Genomic DNA, 21271 nt, shown 5'->3' with positions numbered 1-21271 from the left:
CCCGATCCCAGGACCCCGGGATCATGACCTGAGCCGAAGGCAGACGCTTAACCATCTGAGCCACCCAGGCGCCCGAGTCAAGGCTTTAAAGCCCCAAAGAGAGTTCACAAAAGACAAGTCTTCAGAGTGTCGAGGATGATCTCATGGTTCAAGTATTCTCTGGGGATCAGCACTCAGCTTAGCACTGGAGTTCCACAATCCTAGGGCCACGAAAGGGACATGATCTCTGCTCTAATTCTTTCCAGCACATAAGACACAAGTCCCTAGACCCCTCAAGAGCCTCTTATGGAGAGGGACTGTTGTATCACTTATTTAATTCTTTATCTACTCAATAGTAACACCAGAGAGCTGGGTGGTCAATAAATGCTTATTAAGTTGAAGCTCTATCTTCTTAAAACAATAACAGTAACCTACATAAATTATGTAAAACAGTAAGAAGATATTATAGTCAATGAGATCATTTCTGGGACATTGATGATGTCATTGAGCCAAAGGATGGAGGTTGAATCTTACGGTATAACTTATGAAGGTTAGTTCCATTATTTTATAATCCTACTTCATAAATCTCTGTTTACTTTTACTAAGTACTCAAGTTTTCCATCTAAGCTTGAAACTGGGAAGGAATTTGCATTTTCTTTCCACGTTCAGACTCAGCTGTTAGAAAGGTACTATGAAACTATACCGCTAAAATAACAGCTCCCAGGTAAGCTCCAGATCAACAGCAGATTAAAAAAAATAATAATAATTTCTTCTTTTGGTCTGAGAGGCAATCCTGTTCAACAACAAACGGACTCGGGAGTACAGAGTGTATTCTTGTGCGGATCTTCATGGTTGGCTACACAACTTTGAAGTGATGTAAATGACACAGAAGGAACACTCTAAATCACCCATAAAAGCAAAAATACTTCAAAGGCAACCAGAAGTTAGTTTTTGATTAATCTAACCACTGTTCTTCATTACCAGCTGTTATGGATGGAATGTTTGTGTCCCCCCCAGAAGCCACATGTTGAAATCCTAACCCCCACTGTGCTGGTCTCAGGATGTGGGGCCTTTGGGAGGTGATTAGGTCATGAGGGTGGAGCCCTCACGGGTGGGATTAGCGCTCTTATAAAAGGGATCCCGGGGAGCTCTCTTGCCTCTTTCCACTATAGAATGAAACAAGAATGCAACCCTGGACAGCGACATCATCAGAACCTGACCAGACTTGCACCTTGATCTTGGCCTTCCAACCGCTAGAACTGTGAGAAATAAATGTTTGCTGTTGAAGCCACCCAGGCTATGGTATTTTCTTATAGCAGCCTAAACTAAGACACCAGTTCCTAATTTAGAGGGTAAGAGCTATTTTTCCCTATTAATTACTTTTTTGTAAGGATCTTGACTTACTATGTTTCACATGCTTAAGTAACTGCCATCTTAGACTTTGCTTTTGATCGATGGCCCCCTAACTATCTAGAAGGCTATATTTAGAGATTATTGAGAAATACTAGTCTTAAATGCCATATTAGCAGAGTCCAGCAGAGATCTATCCTGGGACAGGCATTATCTCAGCATTATTTGGACACTGGTTTAGCAAATTAATCCCACTAATCTAAGAGGTCATGAATATTAGTTTAACAATTAAAGTAATATTCCTGATGTGGCTTCACAGGACACAGGATTCTCCAAACATGAGCCACCCAGGCAAACAAAGTTGAGAAATTTCTAGCAAAGTTGGACCATAAGCGTTCTTAAAATTGTACATGTGTGTGAACTGAGCAAAACTGGAATGATTATCTAAGTTGGGAACCTGGAATCATTTAAAAAGAGATATATATAAATTGCAGGTATGGTGATAGAGATAAGAGCTCTGGATTCAAATTTCAAGATTTTAATGTAGTATGAAAATAATTAAACAAAAACAATAGTTCACTTTTATGGACTGCCCGTGAGCTACAGTGAACATGGACAATTTACAGGATTTGAACCCAGAGCCTGGCCCCTAACCACCACACTAGGTCTCCCTTGTGTTACAAGGGCAATCCAATCGTACTGACCCAATGGAAATGACTTGCAACAAAACTTTTCCCCGATTTTATCAACTTCCTTAGAGGGAAGACATGAGAATGTGAGAGCTCTGTCTACCCTTGTTTATAAAGCCTCCTTGCATTGTATACAAATAATGGGAAATGCAACAAATACAATGAAGTGATGCTAAGCCCCACTCAAAGATCATTCATCACACCACTCATTGGTCTTCTCCTTTTCCGGCACCTTCTCTTTGCTCATACAAAAGCCAATCTATGACAGATAGCTCTCCTGCCCAACTGCCTACTGAATCTAGGCTTGTGGAGATAAGACACACAAAAATCTGTTTTTCATTACGGTGATAGCTCTCTGTCTGAAACCATTCACTGCCCAGAGTGAGGTATTCCTAAGCCCTATCAGAATCAGAGCTAAAATGAATCTTTTCACTTGGCTGGTGTCAATGGGGCTGTAGGCCCAGAATATAAATATCTCTAATTCCTCAAAGCAGATTAGTCCGTTGTAAAGTATGAGTGTGGAAAACGTTTCCATATGTCCACAGCCTGTTCTGATATTTTTTCCGCGAAGCTTAATGGAGGATAAATGCACAAAATCACCATCCCCTGGAAAGTATTCAAGGGCAGGCAGAAACTTACATGCAAAAGGAGATGATATTTGAGAATCCGCTGAACTGGTTTCAAGAGATAGGACCCCAGAGGCAGAGAGTGTTTCAGAGTTTCCTGACGTTCCCTGAAGAATTTGGCCAGCATCTTGTTCCGCATGCACTCTGTTAACACAGCCACTGACCTGCAGGAAGGACACGTTTTTATCTCAGTTGTAATAGTGAGATGGGTATGTAAGTTTTAAATGTCCTAAAACAGGTGGGGCAGCAACAGAGCTATAGCTAGACTAAAATGCCTCCGGACAAGTTAGAAAAAGGTGTCTCTTTGGGTGGATGCATTAGAAAAAGGCACAAGAAAAAGCTGGCTGCACATGGACAGATGGTTTCTAAGCAGCAAGCTCCTCCCTTCTAGGGATGAAGTCCCCGGCCAGGACACATGCTTGGCAAAAGGGGGATCTGAGTCAGATGTTAGCCCCCAGTTGCATCCCATATGGGTATCTGTGTGGTGCACGAAACACACATCTGTATTCAGTCTCCACAGGCCAGACTGCAAGGCCGGGGCACCTCTATATTAGGAAAAAAGGAGCTCCTTCTTCAGTAGAGCCAGCCCCGTGCCGGACATTTGTCACCCCTTCTGCCGGCTGCCTTTGTAGAATGCACAAACTGCATGATACCCCATGCAGATCTTTGGAGACTGTGGCCCACAAGTTAAATTCCCTTTGAGAATCTCTGAACAGATCACTCTAAAGACAGTTTCTGAAACAGCTAGAGAACTTCACTTCGTCGGGAGTGTGCCTCAGTGGACTTGGAAAGCGGGTCAGAATTCCTTCTGCATCCCAGCTTCCCCAAAGGTAGTAAGTATAGCCCCCTAACACCCCAGGGGAATAGTTGAACCAGTGTTCATATCTTATACATGAAAGCCAGTGGGCTTGTGAAGTCACACACACACGTAAATTAAAATCGTACGGTCTCATAACTTAGAAGAAAGCAGGTGGAAGTGATTTCAGCCCCTCTCCCCAAGGCAGTAATATGTTTTCAGGATTAATTTAGAAAATTAGGGCCAAATTAGACTCCTTGGAAGGAAGTGAAGTGGAGGTCTCTTAATGAACCTATTAGAATCACTTTTGTGCCCATCTGCTTTGAGAATTATCTGTCCAAACGGATTTATTCCCCCCAGAAGTTGAGATTTCAAAACTACTCCTTATCATGTAGCCGAGGGTCTTTTTAAAGGTTCTTCCAGGGCCAGAATCGGCTGCCCAGTTGCCCTTTGGCCATCTGAAGGCTTCAGCTTGTGCCCACGGACAGGACACCTGCAACAAATTGGGAGCACACTGAACTCCCGGTTCAGGGCCCAGGGAGACATCTGAGGACAATGACCTGACAGGGCCTGGGCCCCTCCTTCGGGAAAGGAGGGAGGGCTTGTGTCTCTTCCCAGCGAAACTGCTGGGGCGTGACTGGTATGAAGAAGGTGGACATCTGTCAAGGTGTGCCGGCGACATTTAATATCTCTAGCCTGGATCCGAAGGGAGAAGAAATGTTGTCAGATGGGCTGAAACACCTGGCACTCTTGGCTTGTTAAGATAGGGAAAAGGAGACCAGGGCTTCAGAAAGCAAACTGGATTGGAGACAAGGAGCCAAGAGGAAATATTTTTCTATGAATATGAAAACCACACAATTGGGCAAGAACCGGACACGCCTGCTTCACTGAGCATGCCTTGCGAGCATCTCTCTGCTAACCTGTTTCTTTCCTTCTTCGAAGTTGAAGATATACAATAAAAAAGAAAACATGAAAATACAAAAAAAACCCAAATAGAAAAACACACTTCTTCCCGGAAACTGTTCTTAACTCTCCTCCCTGGGACTTACTACTCCTTTCTCTCATGCATCTTTAGCTTCCAGTACACACGACTGAGTCCGTACTACATTAATTTGTATTTACTGATTTGATCTTCCCTAACACCCTATTCCACGATTGCATTTAGTTGAGTTTGATGCTCAAAAAAACCCCCTAAAAGTTGCTAGAAGACAAGGATATTAGTTCCTATTTCCTGCCAACACACAGTGGGCTTGGGACCAGGTTCCATGGTGTTCTTACATGAGTGATTTTGCCTGTCTTTTGACCCTGAAGCAGCCTCAGAGAGAAAAAGCTGCCTTTTATTTTGTACTCTCTTATTACTAAGTCCGAAAAATCTTCTTAATATAAACTTCCCAAATTGCAAATTCAGAAGTCATTTCTTCAAATGACATGTGTATAATGAAACTTATACAGACATAATCCCCCAGACAAGCCCCTCCGGGGTCTCCCATGCTGATAACGGGGTCAAGAAATGTGTTAAATCTTTGGAGTTTGAATTTTTTTTTTTTCCCCTTTGATGCCGAGTGGAGAAGTTGAAGGCCGATTCTGTGATTTCTCTGGATTGGGGTGTGGTGCCATGCTGGATTTTAGCTTCCGGTTCATGGGATTTAGTTGGTGCATCCTACAATTTTCTGCTACCTTCAGCACAGAGGTGGAAACAAATACTACAGGAGAGAGCATTAAGTGAAACTGTGTAAACTATGGGTGTGTCTATGATAAGGATATGGTGGTAGCGTATTAACTGGCATGTGGGTTTTGGTGGGTTTTGTTTGGTTTTTAGGGAAACCTGGGAAAAGCGCGGTCGGCCGCTAACCAAATAAATCCCCACAGCACAATATCCTGACCAATGTTTAGAGAGGGAGACTACAGTCTTCCAGTGGAAAGTATTTGTACGTAAGTCTCGGCCTCTGGCTTCATGCCTCTGAATCCAAATTGGCTTTCTGAGGCCACTTCAGAGCAGGGGTCCTATTTCTTCCTTGCTGTGGTAGCTGTGGGGGCAGGGAGGGCAGCCTACTGGCTTCTAGGTGGATCCTGCTACCCACCTTAGCCTTAGGGACAGGTTTCCACCAAGACAGACAACAGAGCCTGTCGCTCTTATCTTCCCAGCTTGTCCCCTGAGATAGCAACTCAAGTTCTGCTGAGAAACTTTACAAGGATGTAGTAGAAACCTTGTCGGTCGGAGGTTGGAGAAACCTTGATTCAAATCCTAGCTGGGCCACCCATTAGCTATGTGGTCCTCGTAAAATCAGCAAACTATCGGAGTCTCGGTTCCTTCGTGCATACACTGGGTTGGGGCAGGGGCGATGATGAGGAAGCGACTGTTGAGAACCTATCATCCCGTGCCCTGCACTGTGATGGATGCTTCGCTTTTCTGGAATCCCTTGACATCTCTGGATTATTGTGCAAGTTAAATTCAACAACATTTTGCATTTATAGCATTTAACAGTGATCAGGACTCAAGAAATGCTCAATAAAAGTCTTTTGCTGAAAAAAAGAAATGACAACAGTGACCTTGGGCCTGGCTCCCTTACTGAAATGGTCATGATATTGTCCAAATGGCATTCCCTGAACCCCCCCCCCCCCGGACCCCCCCCCCCCCTCCCGCCCCGTCCCGCTGAGTGGCTCCCTGGGTCAGCAAAACTGAAGCCAAGATCCAGGTGAGACGAGGAGTCCTTTTTACATAGTTCTCAGAGCTTATATAGTAAAAATATAAGATATTTTATCCCCAGCTAGATTATATAAACTCATTCTATGGGCACCCCAAATTCATAAAAACGTGCCACACATACAAGAGCGGTAATGGGCAAGAATTAGACACCTCACGATCTTTTTGGTCTCTTTCATGGTCTTTCACAATGTCCCTCCCACTGGTTCCCCCGGGAGTCCCTAAGCTGAGTGGATCCCTATCTGGCTACCCCGTAATCCATTCTCAGCACACTGTGTTGGTCTCTCCGTGGCATTCAGCACAGTGCCAGGCACAGAACGCCTACCACCAGCATGCACGGGACCCCTCAGCCTGAACCCGGATGCAAACGCAGAGATGCACAGCTGCGTATCGACAACGTGTACCTTGGATAGTTAGTGCAGTACTGCGTGTAAATGTGGAAATCTTCACTCTGCAAGGAAACAAAAGAGATGTTCAGAGGCAAAAAAAGCACAGGCATCAGTAGGCATTTAAAAACAATAAAAAGAAATACCGTTCATACCCATAAATTTGGCTCTGTCATCACGCAGGCCTGCCTGAGCCCCCATGGCAATGACCTATGCCTTTTTATCTACCTTGTTTCATACTAGAATCCACCTCGACTTGAACTCATCTGAGGTCAGTAAACACTTACTGAGCACCTGCTATGTTAGGTGAATCTGAAGGTGAAAAGGAAGAGGAGGAAAGTAAGGTTTCTGCCCCAGGTACTTATAGTCCTCCAGTAGATTTGCAACGTGAAAGAGAAATAGAAGTGGATAATTTAATTAGGGTGGTAAGAACATGGTAGAAGTATGTGCAGGGCACAAGAAAGCTGCCATATACTTTCAGGCCCTCACGTATACAATTATCTCTGCCCACTGTCTTTCCTACCTCTTGCATTGGATAGCCACTATGCTTCCTTTGACATTGAACTTAGGCTTTATTTCCTCCAAGGAGCCTCCCTGGAGCTTGGGCAGAGCCCACTGCTCCTACCCTGGGCTTCCACAACACCCAAATCTCTAGTAGCATTTACCAAACGACAGCGACGTTTTCTCTGCCTCTCTGTCTCCCGCTCTAGGCTGTGAGTTCCTGCAAGGTAGGGGTCATATGGTGTTCATCTGGCACAGATCGCTCATTGAACCACGGAATCCCCCTCTTTTCTACAAAACTGAAAATTATCTGAGAGCAGGAGTCATTGTTTTTGCAAACTCTAACATGGAATTACATTATGAAAAAGAGACATTACGTTATTTTGGTGGTATTTCATATTCTGCTCTTTTTACTTCGTAAGCTACTTCATGCTAGATTCACATGTGACTCCAAGACAGTGACTTTTTTTTGTAATTTTAATGCTTTAATTTTTTTCTTATTTAAAAGGAATGTCTACTTAGAATCCTTTCTGTTCACTTGACTAGGATTAGATTTAAAATGTGATATTATACAAAGTCTCCAGCATATATATATATAAAAGTAGAGAGGATGGTATAATGAATCACCAAGTATCCATCACCTGACCTCAGTAGTAACTCATGATCTATATCCACCTACTACGCTGTTTCCCCATCCCTCTGAAGCAAATTCTAGATATCAGATCACCACACTTGTAAATATTTTAGTATATATCTCCAGTATAAGGACTTTTATAAAGAAGCATCACCACAATGCCATTATCATATTTAAATAATTCCATAATGTGAATATTCAACACTCACTATTCAAATTTCTATCTTCTTTTCTTTTTTTAAATCGTTGGCCTATTTGATTTGGAGTCAAAATAACTCCACAAAGCAACCAGCTGGTATCTCTTAAGACTCTTCTAATCGATAAATTCCTCCCTTTATCCTTTTTCCCCTTGCAATTTAGTTGAAGAAACCAGATGGTTTGTCCTACAGAGTTTCTCATGGTCTGTTTTGCCGGTTATATCCCTACGGTTTCCGTTAATATGTTCCCCTGCCCCCTGCACTGGTGTGGTTCAGGGGAGATCGGATAGATTTAAGTTCCACAGTTTGGCAGGAATGCATCATAATTGTATCGTGCTTCCACCAGGAGGCACAGAATGTCTGGTTGTCTCTCTTTCTGTGATGTTAACCACCACTGGTCATTATTGCCTGATCCATTAATGCATTAGGAGCTGCCGGAAGGTGATATCTCTGACTCTGCTATTCCTTCCTCATTTATTAGTCAGAATCTTTCCAAAAAAAGGAACTTCCTTCTATTAACTGTTACCCTGCAGTTTGTAGTTGGTATGGGAAAGACAGGATGAATGCTTTGATTCTTTCCCTCTGCTTTCAAGATAATGCATTGGTTTTCTAGCATCCCACAAAAGCCACCATTCTGGGTTTTTTAATCACTGTGAATTCATGAATATAAACATATTTAATGGGTTTCAGTTGTTTCTAATTAATTATCTTTACTGATGCTGAAATGATCCCAGCTTTGATCAGCAGGAGCCTCTTCTCTAGTATTCGTGAACTTGACCTACAGATTCCGGGAGCTTCCTTGTTTTCTGGAATGACAAGATGTTCCAGACCACCTTATACATTTCCTGGCCCACACTCATTCTTCACGGGGCCCTGATTCCCTTTGGGTGCAACTTGTATTTGGAGACCACAGTCTGGGTATCAGAGATGGTCTTGCCACTGGGTTAATCGTTATTTCTAGGCCCTTTCAGTGGACAGACTTAGGAATATGGTGTTTTTTAAACATAAAATACATTCTTGGTTCAAACGTGCAATTCTGATTCAGGATTACAGTGTTTTTAATTAGCCTCATGATTACCCTGTGTTTTCTGTCTCCTACCAAATCCAGTTCAATGACACTAACATAAATACTCATTTGTTTTATCCCACAATACACTCGATTTCAGCATAACAATACCAACACCACCGTATTTGGTATCATTACTGACAACAGTTAAAAGTGTATTTGCTGTATTTTCTCCATTGTCTATTTTAAAATCAATTGGGATTTCTTTTGTGTGATTATGCCACAAAGTGGCTATATCAGTAGGCTCATCATTTCATTTTGCTTTCAGTTTTTTGGAGACTGCCTTTTTAACTTTAGTTTTATAATTATGAGAAAAAATATTTACATCGTTTCAGGGTCAACTCTATAAGAAAATGCATATTCAAAGAAGCCTAGCTTCTGTTCCTTTCCATTTTGGTCTATCCCTCCCTTATCAGTGATCAATTTTTAATTTTACAGTTCTTTTTTTTTTTTTCTTTTAAAGATTTGTTTATTTATTTGAGAGAGAGAGAGCACACGAGAGGGGTGAGGGTCAGAGGGCGGAGCAGACTCCCTGCCAAGCAGGGAGCCCGATGCGGGACTCGATCCAGGGACTCCAGGATCATGACCCGAGCCGAAGGCAGTCGCTTAACCAACTGAGCCACCCAGGTGCCCCGATTTTTTTTTTTTTAAGATTTTATTTATTTTATTTGTCAGAGAGAGAGAGAGAGAGAGAGAGAGTACAAGCAGGGGGAGTGGCAGGCAGAGGGAGAAGCAGGCTTCTGGCCGAGCAGGGAGTCTGATGCGGGGCTCAATCCCAGGACCCTGGGATCATGTTGACCTGAAGGCAGACGCTTAAGCGACTGAGCCACTCAGGCATCTCTACACTTGTGTTTTTGTCACTGTCTCTTTGGAGCAGATTTCTGGAAGGAGGACTGCTGGATTACAGGATGAATTCAAATGTAATCTTGCTAGATATACTCAAATTCTCCTCCACAGGGCCTGTGCCATTCTGTTCTTCCACAATTACAAGAGTGCCTGTTTCCCCATGCCCTCACCAACTGCGTAGGCCGCCAAATTTTCAAACATAGTACTTTTTAAAAGTTTAAATTAGTTGTCAGTTTCCAAAAGTTGCAAGATCAAAATACCTTGATTTCTGGTTTCTCCTGAAAACATATTAGATCCACGGGGCCTGGAGCCCAGTTTCATGTGACACTTCTGCCCTCATGAACCTGGGTGCTGTGGTGGCTCTTGCCCCCACCTGGGCCCACACACGTGCTACACTCACCGGTGTGCTTTGAAGGCGCTGGAGCGTCCAGCCCTGGCTCCATGGACAAGACCGGCAAAGTGATTTGCCCAAGGTAGTCTAGTAAAGTAATGTCAGATGGAGCCTTTCTCTGCATTTGCTCACACACTCTGAGTTTCTTGCTTTTCTCCTGCCTGCCTCCTGCAGCACTCAACATGCAATTGAATAATATCAGGTTGACTTTCCTTAAGTTTAGGGACTTTTAGGATCATCTGAAATGCCAAACTTGAAAATAATGGTTTCAGGGGCTCCTGGGTGGCTGGCTCAGTCAGTTAAGCATCTACCTCTTGATTTCGGCTCAGATCATGATCTCAGGATCCTGGGATCGAGCCCCATGTCGGACTCCCCTCTGGGTGTGGAGCCTGCTTAGGAATCCTCCCCACCCCCCACCCCGCTTGCACTCTTGCACACTCTCTCTCTAAATAAAGAACTAAAATCTTTAAAAAAAAAAAGGCTTCAATGAAAATATATCTAAATTACATCATATGCTTCACCTACATACACCTATCCCCAATAAAGCCTCAAGACTTCTGCACAATTGAATTGCTGTGTATTTTGTCACCTCATGGCTCTATTCCAATATTAAATTAGGTTTTGATTTAAATCAGCTCTATGTTCTTAATGTAGAATTGAATGTATGTTTGATCTTAGATTTATAAGTTCTGTGGACAATCCAAACAATGGTTTATACAAAAATCAATAGCTCCTAGTTAATCCTTAAATGCCTGTTATTCAATATATGTGCTACCCCAAATACTTTTTAGAAGTAATTAGGGAAAAAGAAGACAATGATAAAGAAATTAGATAAAAATAGATATTTCTTTCTGATTCAACTCTATCAAATTGTAATTAGAGATGCAAAAATGAGATGTTTAATTATGAAAGAACCAAAATAAAAGAGACAGTTAGGGCTGGCCAATTGGGCACATGGGGGCATTTGGCTGTTTATTGGTTGAATAGTAAAGAAATCTGTATGATTTTAGGGTTTCTTCTGTCATGGGGTCTATCTCTCTCTCTCTCTCTCTCTCTCTCTCACACACACACACTTTGATTCCTGAGAAGTTTTCACGAGACACATGAGAAAAGGCTTAATATGTAAGTAGCATCTGGGTGAGGTAACATGGACTTGAATTCATTCCAATGATATGAATGTTCAATGTCAGCACCTTCTTGAGGATAATCTCAATAAGTGGGCAGGGTGTGTGTGCAGCGCATACGTGGGTGTGCATGTCTAGGCACTGAAGGGAGAAGGGCACCAACGGGAGGGGAGAGAGGTTCAGGGGAAGTTGGGTCTCTGAAGATAAACTCTGTCTCCCTCCTAAATGCTGCCTAGGGTCAGCCCAGCTGATAGCCAAGATAAGAGACAGAAATGAGGATGGAGGTGAAGCAAGCAGGAAAGCAAGGAAACCCGTTCCAGGTGTTTCTAGAGCCCTAGGAGCAGACAAATGGGAGCTGAATCAGCTGGGAGACAGCTTGGCCCGCCCACTGGGGAACTTGTATTTCTGTCCCTCCAGAGAATGGCCCCTGCAGCCCCTTGTGCTTTGATAAGCAGCAGGTAAGAAGTAATGTATTCTCCTTTTGTCAGGAAGGATTTCGGTAACCTCCACATGCCACAAAATCAAGGTCAAAGATGAATCTCTGTGTAAGCCCCAGTGATTCAGATTAAAGCAGAAGTCAACCACCAGCCTTCCCTCTTTCATTAATGGCCTCTCAATTAAAGCAATTTTCCATTCCTCCCCAGAGTCGAGCAGCTGGTTGTGTTTCAGAAAACGTAACATCGTCTAAATTTCAGGGTGCTGAGTGAGAAGCACCCCGTGCCAGGACCAAACACTCTCTCACAGCACCCTGCCTCCATGTGAAAGTGTGGAGTGCTGAAGTCAGGCTTCTAATTAAACTTGGCAATATTACAATGAAAAAATGAGATCTGGGAGTTGGCAACGTGGCACATAAACAAACTTTTATGTGAATAATTAAGCCGGAGCTAAGCATATGCTGGACCGTCTTTAATCAACTTGTGATTACAGTTACCGGTAAAAGCCCGAGCGTTTCCGATCGCTCCCATGTTGTTTACGCGCCGTGGCTGTTTTAATATATCTTCTTTGATACACGCGGCACATCTTTTTCCCTGTCCTCCCTCTTCCCTCTCTTTTTCAAATTCCTGCCCTTTATAAGAATTAATTATGACGGCAACGTATGACAAGAATTGTGTGTGTAAGCACGTGTGTACACTTCACATGTTAACACGTGGGCATCCACGCACCCGCCCACAGTCAGGAGGGTTTTATATGCAAGCCCATCAACTGCCTTTAAGGAATCATGCTTCAATAAAACCTGGAGTGTTATGTCTGGATTTGAAACCACTGGATGGTCTGTGGCTGTAAGAAACGACCCTGAAACAAATCCTGAGCCAGGTCAGGATCCCATCTCGAAGTTCACAGCGCACTCCGCAGCTCTAAATGAGGCGCTAATGCCTGGTTGATCCCCGAGCACCGTCACGAAACTTGCTTACACTTCTGTACCCTTGAGACCACAACTGCGGAAATCACATGACGTTTCGCGGCAAAATAATTTCCACGAGACCTTTTCCAAACAAAAGTTGTTGCATTTTTAAGAGAAACTTAAGATAAGATTCTATATAGAGTAGGTAGCACGTGGGAAAACTCTGTCAAGGATTGTCTTGTATGTTTCAGAATCCTGGTGCGGGGTGGGAGCTGACCGTTTCATAAGCTTTTAAAGGTCAGATCCTTTTCTTCTATTTTTCTAAACCATCAATACAGCTTAAGAAAAAATGTAGGAAAATGAGAATGTATTTTTAAGATATAAGAGATTAATTCTGCATCCCCTTAGTCCCCTCCCCGCAATGATAATTACATAGCCTAGGCTAGTGCCACGTATATTATAGATAAAATACCTAGATTCTAGCAGATTTTTGTAGCTGGTCTTGAGGTATTCAGTGCATATTTATTTTTCAAACATTATTCTATTCTGGATTTTCCTCCCCACCAAGCTCAAATTTCTTTCTTAGGAAAGATGCATAAGCATCATTCAGTAATGATACAAGTTCTAAGACAACTACTAAGTTAGCATTTCCTAACTTACTGGGGACAGTAACACTTTTTTTTCCTTGCTAGTGGAAAGAAAGAAAAACAGAGTGAGAGAGATTAGCGGCTAACTTCATTCAGTATGGAACAAACCAGTCATTTTAACTTTAAAATGAAAACAATTTGCAATCTGCGTCCGTCTTGGTTGGCCCAGAGAAATGAACCCTGCTTACCTTGGACACAAAACATTCTGCTATGGCCACAGGATCATTTTCACAGTTTTCCAAATCTTGCAGAAGGTCACTAATAAAAAAATAATAGCCAGAAAGTATTAGATTATAGTCTGATGATCGAGACCATTTTATGTAACTCATAGGTCTACACATTTATATGGCATTTACAAGGAATTTTTTTTTTTTTAGGTAAGGATTTAATAGCGGTCAAAGCCAAAGTACACTCTCGAGGTAGGAGAGCAGGCAGGCCCAGAGGTGGCAACTGCTACAAGGAATCATACTTAACTGGATAACTGAGGACCTATTGTCATTAGGTCCAAGGCTTAGATTAGGGACTTGCCCAAGGTCATGGTACCCCAGGGATTTAAATACAGGTCCGACCTTTAACTCTCCCACCTAGAGATAACAAGCCCTGCCTGACATTTAAGTCTTCTAGACGGTTGGCATTGTCTGTATGCATGTTCACACACACTTACTTACTCATTCATCAAATAGCTGTCTAGGTACCAAATGCCAGGCAAGGCATAAGAACAAACACATCAGTGAGCTAAAGGAGATATGGTCCCTGAGTGCTTGGAGCTCGGAATCCATTGGAAGAGTCAGACATTCCATGAAAGATCACACTAACAAATTTAAAATTATAAACAGAGTGGGAGCGCCTGCCTGGCTCAGTTGGTAGAGCATGGGACTCTTGATCTCGGAGTCAGGAGGTCAAGCCTCAGGTTGGGCATAGAGCTTACTTAAAAAAAAAAAAATTATAACTGGAGATAGTGCTCTAAAGGAAAAATATGCTGGGAGACAATATCTTTCCTCGGATGAAAATCTATCTTATTTTTTAATGGCAGTAGCATTATTTTAAGGAACTGCATACTATTTCTTTGTGTGGATACAGTATAATTAATGTAACAAACTTACTATTAGATAAAATTAAATTCCTGCCTCAAAGGGCATCACAGAGTTAAATGGTAACACATTTCCAAATTGCACTTTCTATAAGTTGTATTAATACATATTTTATTATGTTCAGTGTTTATTTTAATAAGAGGTATATTACATATTTAATAAAAAGTTAAATAGGGGCGCCTGGCTGGCTTGGTCGGTAGAGCATAGGATTCCTGATCTCAGGGTCGTGAGTTCAGGCCCCACACTGGGCGTGGAGACTACTTTAAAAAGATGAAAATAAGTTAAATAGTAAAGCTAAATAATAAAAACAAGCAGTTTCTTACTTTCTGTTTCCTGTTCTCTACTGCCACTCTCGAGAAGCATTCTCAACGTCTTGCTGTTTCTATCCATGGCTCTAAACATGCCGATACAGCATTTTCAGCATTTTTTGAGATATTATTTACTTCTTAATTTCCCAAACTTCCCCTCATCTGATCTCAATGATTTCTATTATGAAATTTGATTAGATTAAAAGTCAGAGCTTACATTTTGAAGACTGTATAAATATTATCCTCAGCTGAGGCTGGGAGTATACCATAATTACATTTCCTTTCTTGTACAACCATGTTTTCCCTAGAGTTAAAATCATCCACCCCTTCCCCCCCCTTTTTTTTTCCTTAGTTTTCCAAGTACACACCACTAATTTATCCTCAAACTTTGCGCTGGAAGGGTAACTCTCGCCTCCCTGTGTTCAAACATCAGATCACCTATTGGTTGTATTCTTTCTTGGTCATCTCCCTGCTGGAGCCCTCAGTCCTTCCGCCCTCATCTGAACAGGTTAACCTGCTCTCCACACCTGCTGGGTTCTCCCAGCACCATCCTGATGATGCACTTCACCGGCTCCTGTGTTAGATGCCCTGTTTCTTAGCTACCATTTCAGATGTATCCTTCTTTGGGCGATTACAACAGCCAGTAGCTGTCTGAGTCAAGGTAATAGGCAATACATTTTCTGAGACTCTTCCTGTTTTAGAATGTTCTCCCTTCCCACTTGGCTGATCATGTTACTGGATATAGAATTCTTGGTTGGAAATAATTTTCTCTGAGTATTCGGGAAACTATCTGTTGCCTTATGAATTCTAATGCTGCTGAGAAGTCCAGTAACATTCTGATCCATGATCCAGGATTCATGTGACCTGATTTTCTATTCTGGAAGCTCTTAGAATTGTCCCTTTGTTAACATAATTCTGAAATTCTGTGATGGCTGACTTTGGGGTCTTTTTTTTTTTTTAAGATTTTTAATTTTTTATTAGAGAGAGAGCACAAGCAGGGGGAGTGGCAGGCAGAGGGAGAAGGAGAAGCAGGCTCCCTGGGGTGAGCAGGGAGCCCGATGTGGGGCTCAGTCCCAGGACCCCGGGATCACGACCTGAGCCAAAGGCAGACGCTTAACCATCTGAGCCACCCAGGTACCCCAACAAGGGGTGAGTCTTTTCATGCACTGAGCCAACTTGACTATTTGGGAAATGTTCTTGAGCATTACTTCTCCAAGTGACCCCTGGATTCCTGAGACCCCTTCAGGAGTCCGTAAAGTCACTATTTTCATAAAAATTCTTAGGCAATATTGGCTTTTTTACTTTCATTCTTTCATGAGCATACAGTGGACTTTTTCAGAGGTGACAGGACTTGGGATGAGGAAACAGATGGAAAGTAGAAGCTCACTTAAGAATCCAGTGATTTTCTAGTAAGTCAGACAATAAAGAAATTTGCAAAAATGTAAACCAATTCCAAAATATACCCAAATGTTAGGGGGAAAAGCAGTAAAATTATTTTTCTAAAAATGTGTGGGTTCATTATTATTGAATAAATTGAAGTTTTAACAATTTTTCAGTTTTAATTTCTATCATGGTAACCAAAACATCATACACCATAAATTAAAAAAAACTTTTTGGGTCCTTAGTAATTTTGAAGTTATGTACAGATCCTGGGACCAAAAAGCTAAGGAACCTCTACGCCTAAATTAGGTCTTTGATATTTCCTTCCCCCATTTTCTTTTCTCTCTTTGCAGCTCCTATTATTCACATTTTAGATTTCCTGGTGTGAAACTCTAATCTTTCTTATTCTTCCTCTCCTATTTTCTATCTTCTTGTTTATTATTTGTTTTCTGGGAGACTTCAATTTTATTTTCTGTCCCCTCTATTAAATGTTTTCCTTTCTACTATCTGATTTTTAATTCCAGAGTGTTTTTTTTAAATATGCTCTTTAGATGGTTCTTATATTTCTGTTCTTACGAGTGCAAAATTTCTCTCTAAAGATGATGGTATTACTATTATTATTATTATTAATTATTTGCGGCTTTTCTTTCCTGCCTTTTTGCTTTCTGCTGAGCTCTCTTTACTCTGTTTGATCCTTTTGGCTTCTGTCATTCATTTTAGAGGCTCTCCCCAAATATCTGGGATCTTCAATTGTCCTTTCCTATTTGAAGGTGAGAGATGACAATGCCGACTGTAAACTACGTGAGAAGTGGAGCTTTCCACGGGCCCTCTTCACTCAAGGCAGCTCTTCTCCAACTTTGTACTATTATGACCTGTATACACTCTAAAAAATTCTTTATGTGAATTGTATCTACTGATATTTATTAGAAATTAAAATTAAATATTTTTGAAATCGGTCAATTCATTTAATAAGTCCAATACATGTTAATATAAATAACTTTTGTGAAAAATAGATTTTATAAAACAAAAGTTAGTGAGAGGAGTAGCTTGGTTTTACATTTTTGCAAATCTCTAATGTTGACCTTAATGGAACACCGATGGATTCTCTTATCTGCTTCTACATTCAATCTGTCACAATCTGTTATTTTTTTTTAAGATTTTATTTATTTATTTGAGAGAGAGAGAAAGAGAGTATGAGTGGAGGAAGAGGTGCAGAAGGACAAGCAGACTCCCCGCTAAGCAGGGAGCCCAACGTGGGACTCGATCCCAGGACCCTGAGATCATGACCTGAGCTAAAGGCAGATGCTTAACTGACTGAGCCAGGCAGGCACCCCTGTTATTTTGATGAAATACACAGAAAACAATCTAGCCTCACATAGATATATCACTGGAAAAGAGAGGAGTCTTTGAATACCTATTGAGAAAAGTGTGGATACTCTTTGATATTACACTGAAACTGAATGTATGATAATTTCTTAGAGATCTGTTGGAGTCTGAAACCATACCAATGCACTATACCTTGTTACTTTAAAATCCATTGGTCTATCTTGCACATTGAAAGGATCTTTTACCAGTGTTACCAAAGCATGATTTCAGGATAGTCCCAATTACAAACAGTCATTCCTAATATTCCTTTTTTTTTTTTTTTAAGATTTTATTTATTTATTTGACACAGAGAGAGAGAGCACAAGCAGGGGGAGTGGCAGGCGGAGGGAGAGGGAGAAGCGGGCTCTCCGCCGAGCAGGGAGCCCGACGTGGGGCTCGACCCCAGGACCCTGGGATCATGACCTGAGCCAAAGGCAGACGACTAACTGACTGAGCCACCCAGGTGCCCCCATTCCTGATATTCCTATAAAAACATTCCCTTTGTAAGATTATTTTTACTTCGGAAAATACAATCCTGATATTTATACCAATATCTCTTACAGATAGATGGGTATGAATAAATTAAAGAGAGTTGAAATCTAACCATTGGGACCTAAGCACTGGATGAAGAGAAACGGTTGAAGAAAAGTAATAGTCAAAGCAGCAATATTTCTGGGCCAGTGATTTCCATTACTGGAGGATGGAGTGCTCAAGATCTAGGTTTTGTGTCCAGGTCTTTCAATACAAATCCTCTTCCTGATCAGAGAAGAATTTTGAGCAGAATCCATCTAGCTTAACAGAAATATTCCTTGACAATACTCAACTCCCTGTGTTCTATATGTTATGCTAATCAATCTCCCTTTGAGCTCTACCTTCATCTCCAGAGTGGACTACCTGGTAGGAGGAAGTGTCTCGGGGGACGCACCCAGGCTCCAGGTATAGCTCACCTGTAAATGAATGACTGGCATTCATTGCTCAAACCACAGGGTGGGAGGGGCTCACACACTTTCCAGTCCAACCCCTAATTTTAAGGTGAGGAAATCATGGCTCATACAAGGGAAGTAGCTTACCTTAGTTCACGCAGCTAATAATTAATGGCCACAGCTGGGGTTAGTATATCAGGGCTGTTGAATCCCAGTCATGCACTCTATTATAAACACATCTATTGAAAGATTTATTTCCTGACCGACTCAAGAAAGCCGAGGGCTGGACTCTGCATTATGGTGTTTTCGGTGGGAGGCCTTGTCTACCTGGGAGCCCTAGCTTGAATCACCTGGCTAGCTTTCCTTTACAATCATTTTCCAAAATAGGACAAACACGAAGGATGGCAACAATGAGGAGGAAGTAATGGGATTTCTTTTGTGCTCTTGTTATAGGGCCAGTGTCCTAACGTATTCGGCCCACCATCTTGTTTGCTCTCCTTTTCAATAGTAATTATTGAAAGCCTCCATGTCAGGCATTGTTATAGGTATGAAGGTATGGGATAAAGAACACAGGCCTGTCCTATGGCGCTTATGCTCTGATCAGGGGTGGTAAATGTTAATAGTTGAATACATAAAGAACATAGTATCAAACAAAAGATACGTGTGGGCAGAGATGTGAAGAATTGGAACCCTTGTACACTGTTGGTGGGAATACAAAATGCTGCAGCCTCTATGGAAAGCAGTTCTTCAAAAAATTAAAAATAGAACTACCATATAAGCCAGGATTCCAATTTCTGGGTACTTATCCAAAAGAACTGAAATCAGGATCTTGAAGAGATATAAACACACTCATGGTCACGGCAACACTAGTCGCAACAGCCAGTATGTGGAAACAACTTAATCCGTGGATGGATAAAGAAAATGTGGTATAGACATACAATGAAATATTATTTAGCCTTTGAAAAGGGAGGAAATTCTGTAATCTGCGATAACATGGGTAAACCTTGAAGACATCATGCTAAGTGAAACAAGCTAGTCACAAAAGACACATACGGTATGATTCCACTTACTTGAGGAATCTAAAGTAGTCAAATTCATCGAATCAGAGAGTAGAATGGTAGTTACCAGGGGTTTGATGGCGGATGGGGAGAAATGGAGGAGTTGCTATTCAATGGGCAAAAAGTTCCAGTTAAACAAGATGAACAAATCTGAGAGATCTGCTGTACAGTAAAGAGGGTAGCTTTCACGTTAAGCTTTCTTATGTAATAAAATAAAATTTGAAAGCACCATTTTGCTAAAAACAGAAAAACCTAAATGAAATTACAATAGAAACTCACATGTCATAACACATTATCACTTAATGAGAAACATTTATGTGAAAAATAATCAAGTATTGGTTTTACTGAAAAAAGAAACAAAACAACACAATATGACACTCTGCTATGTGATACAAAGCAAAAAGGGCAATGTGGGGAGAGCAACTGAAGCTGGGTGGGCGTGGAAGGGCACTGAGCAGTCATGGAGGGCTCCTGAAGGAGGCGATATTGGAGTATGGGGAGGGCTGAAGGAGAAAGTCCTTCAAGAAATCAGTTGAGCACACCAAGCTCACTCTGGACTCGCTTGCGTGAGGTTACAGAAAGGAAGCCCTTGTGGCTGGAGTTTGGTGAAAATAGGAGCATGGGAGATACAGGAAAAAGACTAACTAAACAATAATATGCCCTGTACTAGGGGAGCACAAATGTGGCCACGGAATGTGGTATATCAGCCACCGAAGATACTCCAGAAAGAACAGGACCGTCGTTCTAGAGTTACAGCCTAAGGGTGGAGACCAGGTTTCTCATTGCATCAGTGTATCTAATGAACAACTCTACCTGTACATTGGCAGGAGGGAGTGATTCATAGATTGTGTTCTGTACTCACAGCTAAAATTAGAGTCATCCCACCTTCGGGTTTTGGGTATTTTCCCTTTTCCCTGAGTTCCAAATATTTCTTCCTTTTTGAGTCGGGTGATGAAAAAGAAGGTAACATTTCTTACTTAATTTCTTGTTCGGGTGTGCAATTAGAGGAAACACCGTTCTCTTTTACGGAACATATTACATGTAAAATTTTCTCTGACCAGTGATGTGAACTTGAAGGCAGGAACTGTATTTTGACCTTGAAGATTCTACTTGCCTCACAGGAAATAAGAGGCAGGAAAGGGGCCTCTCCCCTTCTGGTCTACAATAGCCTCTGAGCACCACTTCCTTTCCCCACCTACCTAACTAGGTCAGCTGGCATTCCAAGCTGTTGCGTCCACACAGGCACACGTGCATGTGGGAACAGGAAATGGAATGAGGTTAACAGCACCAAATGTTCCCTTAATCTCACTGATACATTAACACTGGCCTTGAAAGTCCACTTGAAAAAAGCCTGCAGGTGAAAACATTTCTACCACTGTGCAGAAGTTAAAGAGATTTTGGTAGTGGGAAAATGCTCTAAAAGAAAAGAAAACTTCCCGGGCACCTGAGTGGCTCAGTTGGTTGAGCTGCTGCCTTCGGCTCAGGTCATGATCCTGGAGTCCCGGGATCGAGTCCCACATCGGGCTCCCTGCTTCTCCCTCTGACCCTCTTCCCTCTCGTGCTCTCTATCTCTCATTCTCTCTCTCTCAAATAAATAAATAAAATCTTAAAAAAAAAAAGAAAAAAGAAAAGAGAACTCCCCCCACCTTCCTTGCCTTCATGTTCTATATATCCCATGATTCACTTTCTAAATTACATTTCAAGGAAGAAAAAAAGGACGACCCAAAAACCTTTTTTTTTTTTTTTAGACTTAGACTAGACTTAGCTGAGTGTTTTATAAGCAGTGATTTGACATATACAGAATAAAGAGAAAGAACTAAAGGGAAAGGGGAGATTTACTCTCAACTTCTGAGGAAGGAAGAGAGCTT

General features: G+C 41.8%; 1 protein-coding gene across 11 annotated transcripts in view; it reads right to left on the bottom strand.

Annotated features, from left to right (window-relative positions):
• PLEKHG1 (pleckstrin homology and RhoGEF domain containing G1) overlaps nucleotides 1-21271 on the bottom strand; it is a 219586-nt gene that overhangs the window by 27977 nt on the left and 170338 nt on the right. For all 11 annotated transcript variants that reach the window (XM_073894089.1, XM_025866319.2, XM_073894086.1 and 8 more), the window contains 3 exons: nucleotides 13467-13536; nucleotides 6549-6595; nucleotides 2658-2808 (listed from right to left, as the gene is read on the bottom strand). In XM_073894089.1, coding sequence (XP_073750190.1) covers nucleotides 2658-2808; nucleotides 6549-6595; nucleotides 13467-13536 — 268 coding nt within the window. The remainder of the gene's footprint in view (nucleotides 1-2657; nucleotides 2809-6548; nucleotides 6596-13466; nucleotides 13537-21271) is intronic.

This window comes from Callorhinus ursinus, unplaced genomic scaffold, assembly GCF_003265705.2.
Source record: "Callorhinus ursinus isolate GAN/ISIS: 27379988/994484 unplaced genomic scaffold, GSC_fseal_2.0 scaffold6, whole genome shotgun sequence".
NCBI lineage: Eukaryota > Metazoa > Chordata > Mammalia > Carnivora > Otariidae > Callorhinus > Callorhinus ursinus.
Note: the sequence above shows the minus strand (reverse complement) of the source record. Positions and strands in the feature narration are given on the sequence as shown.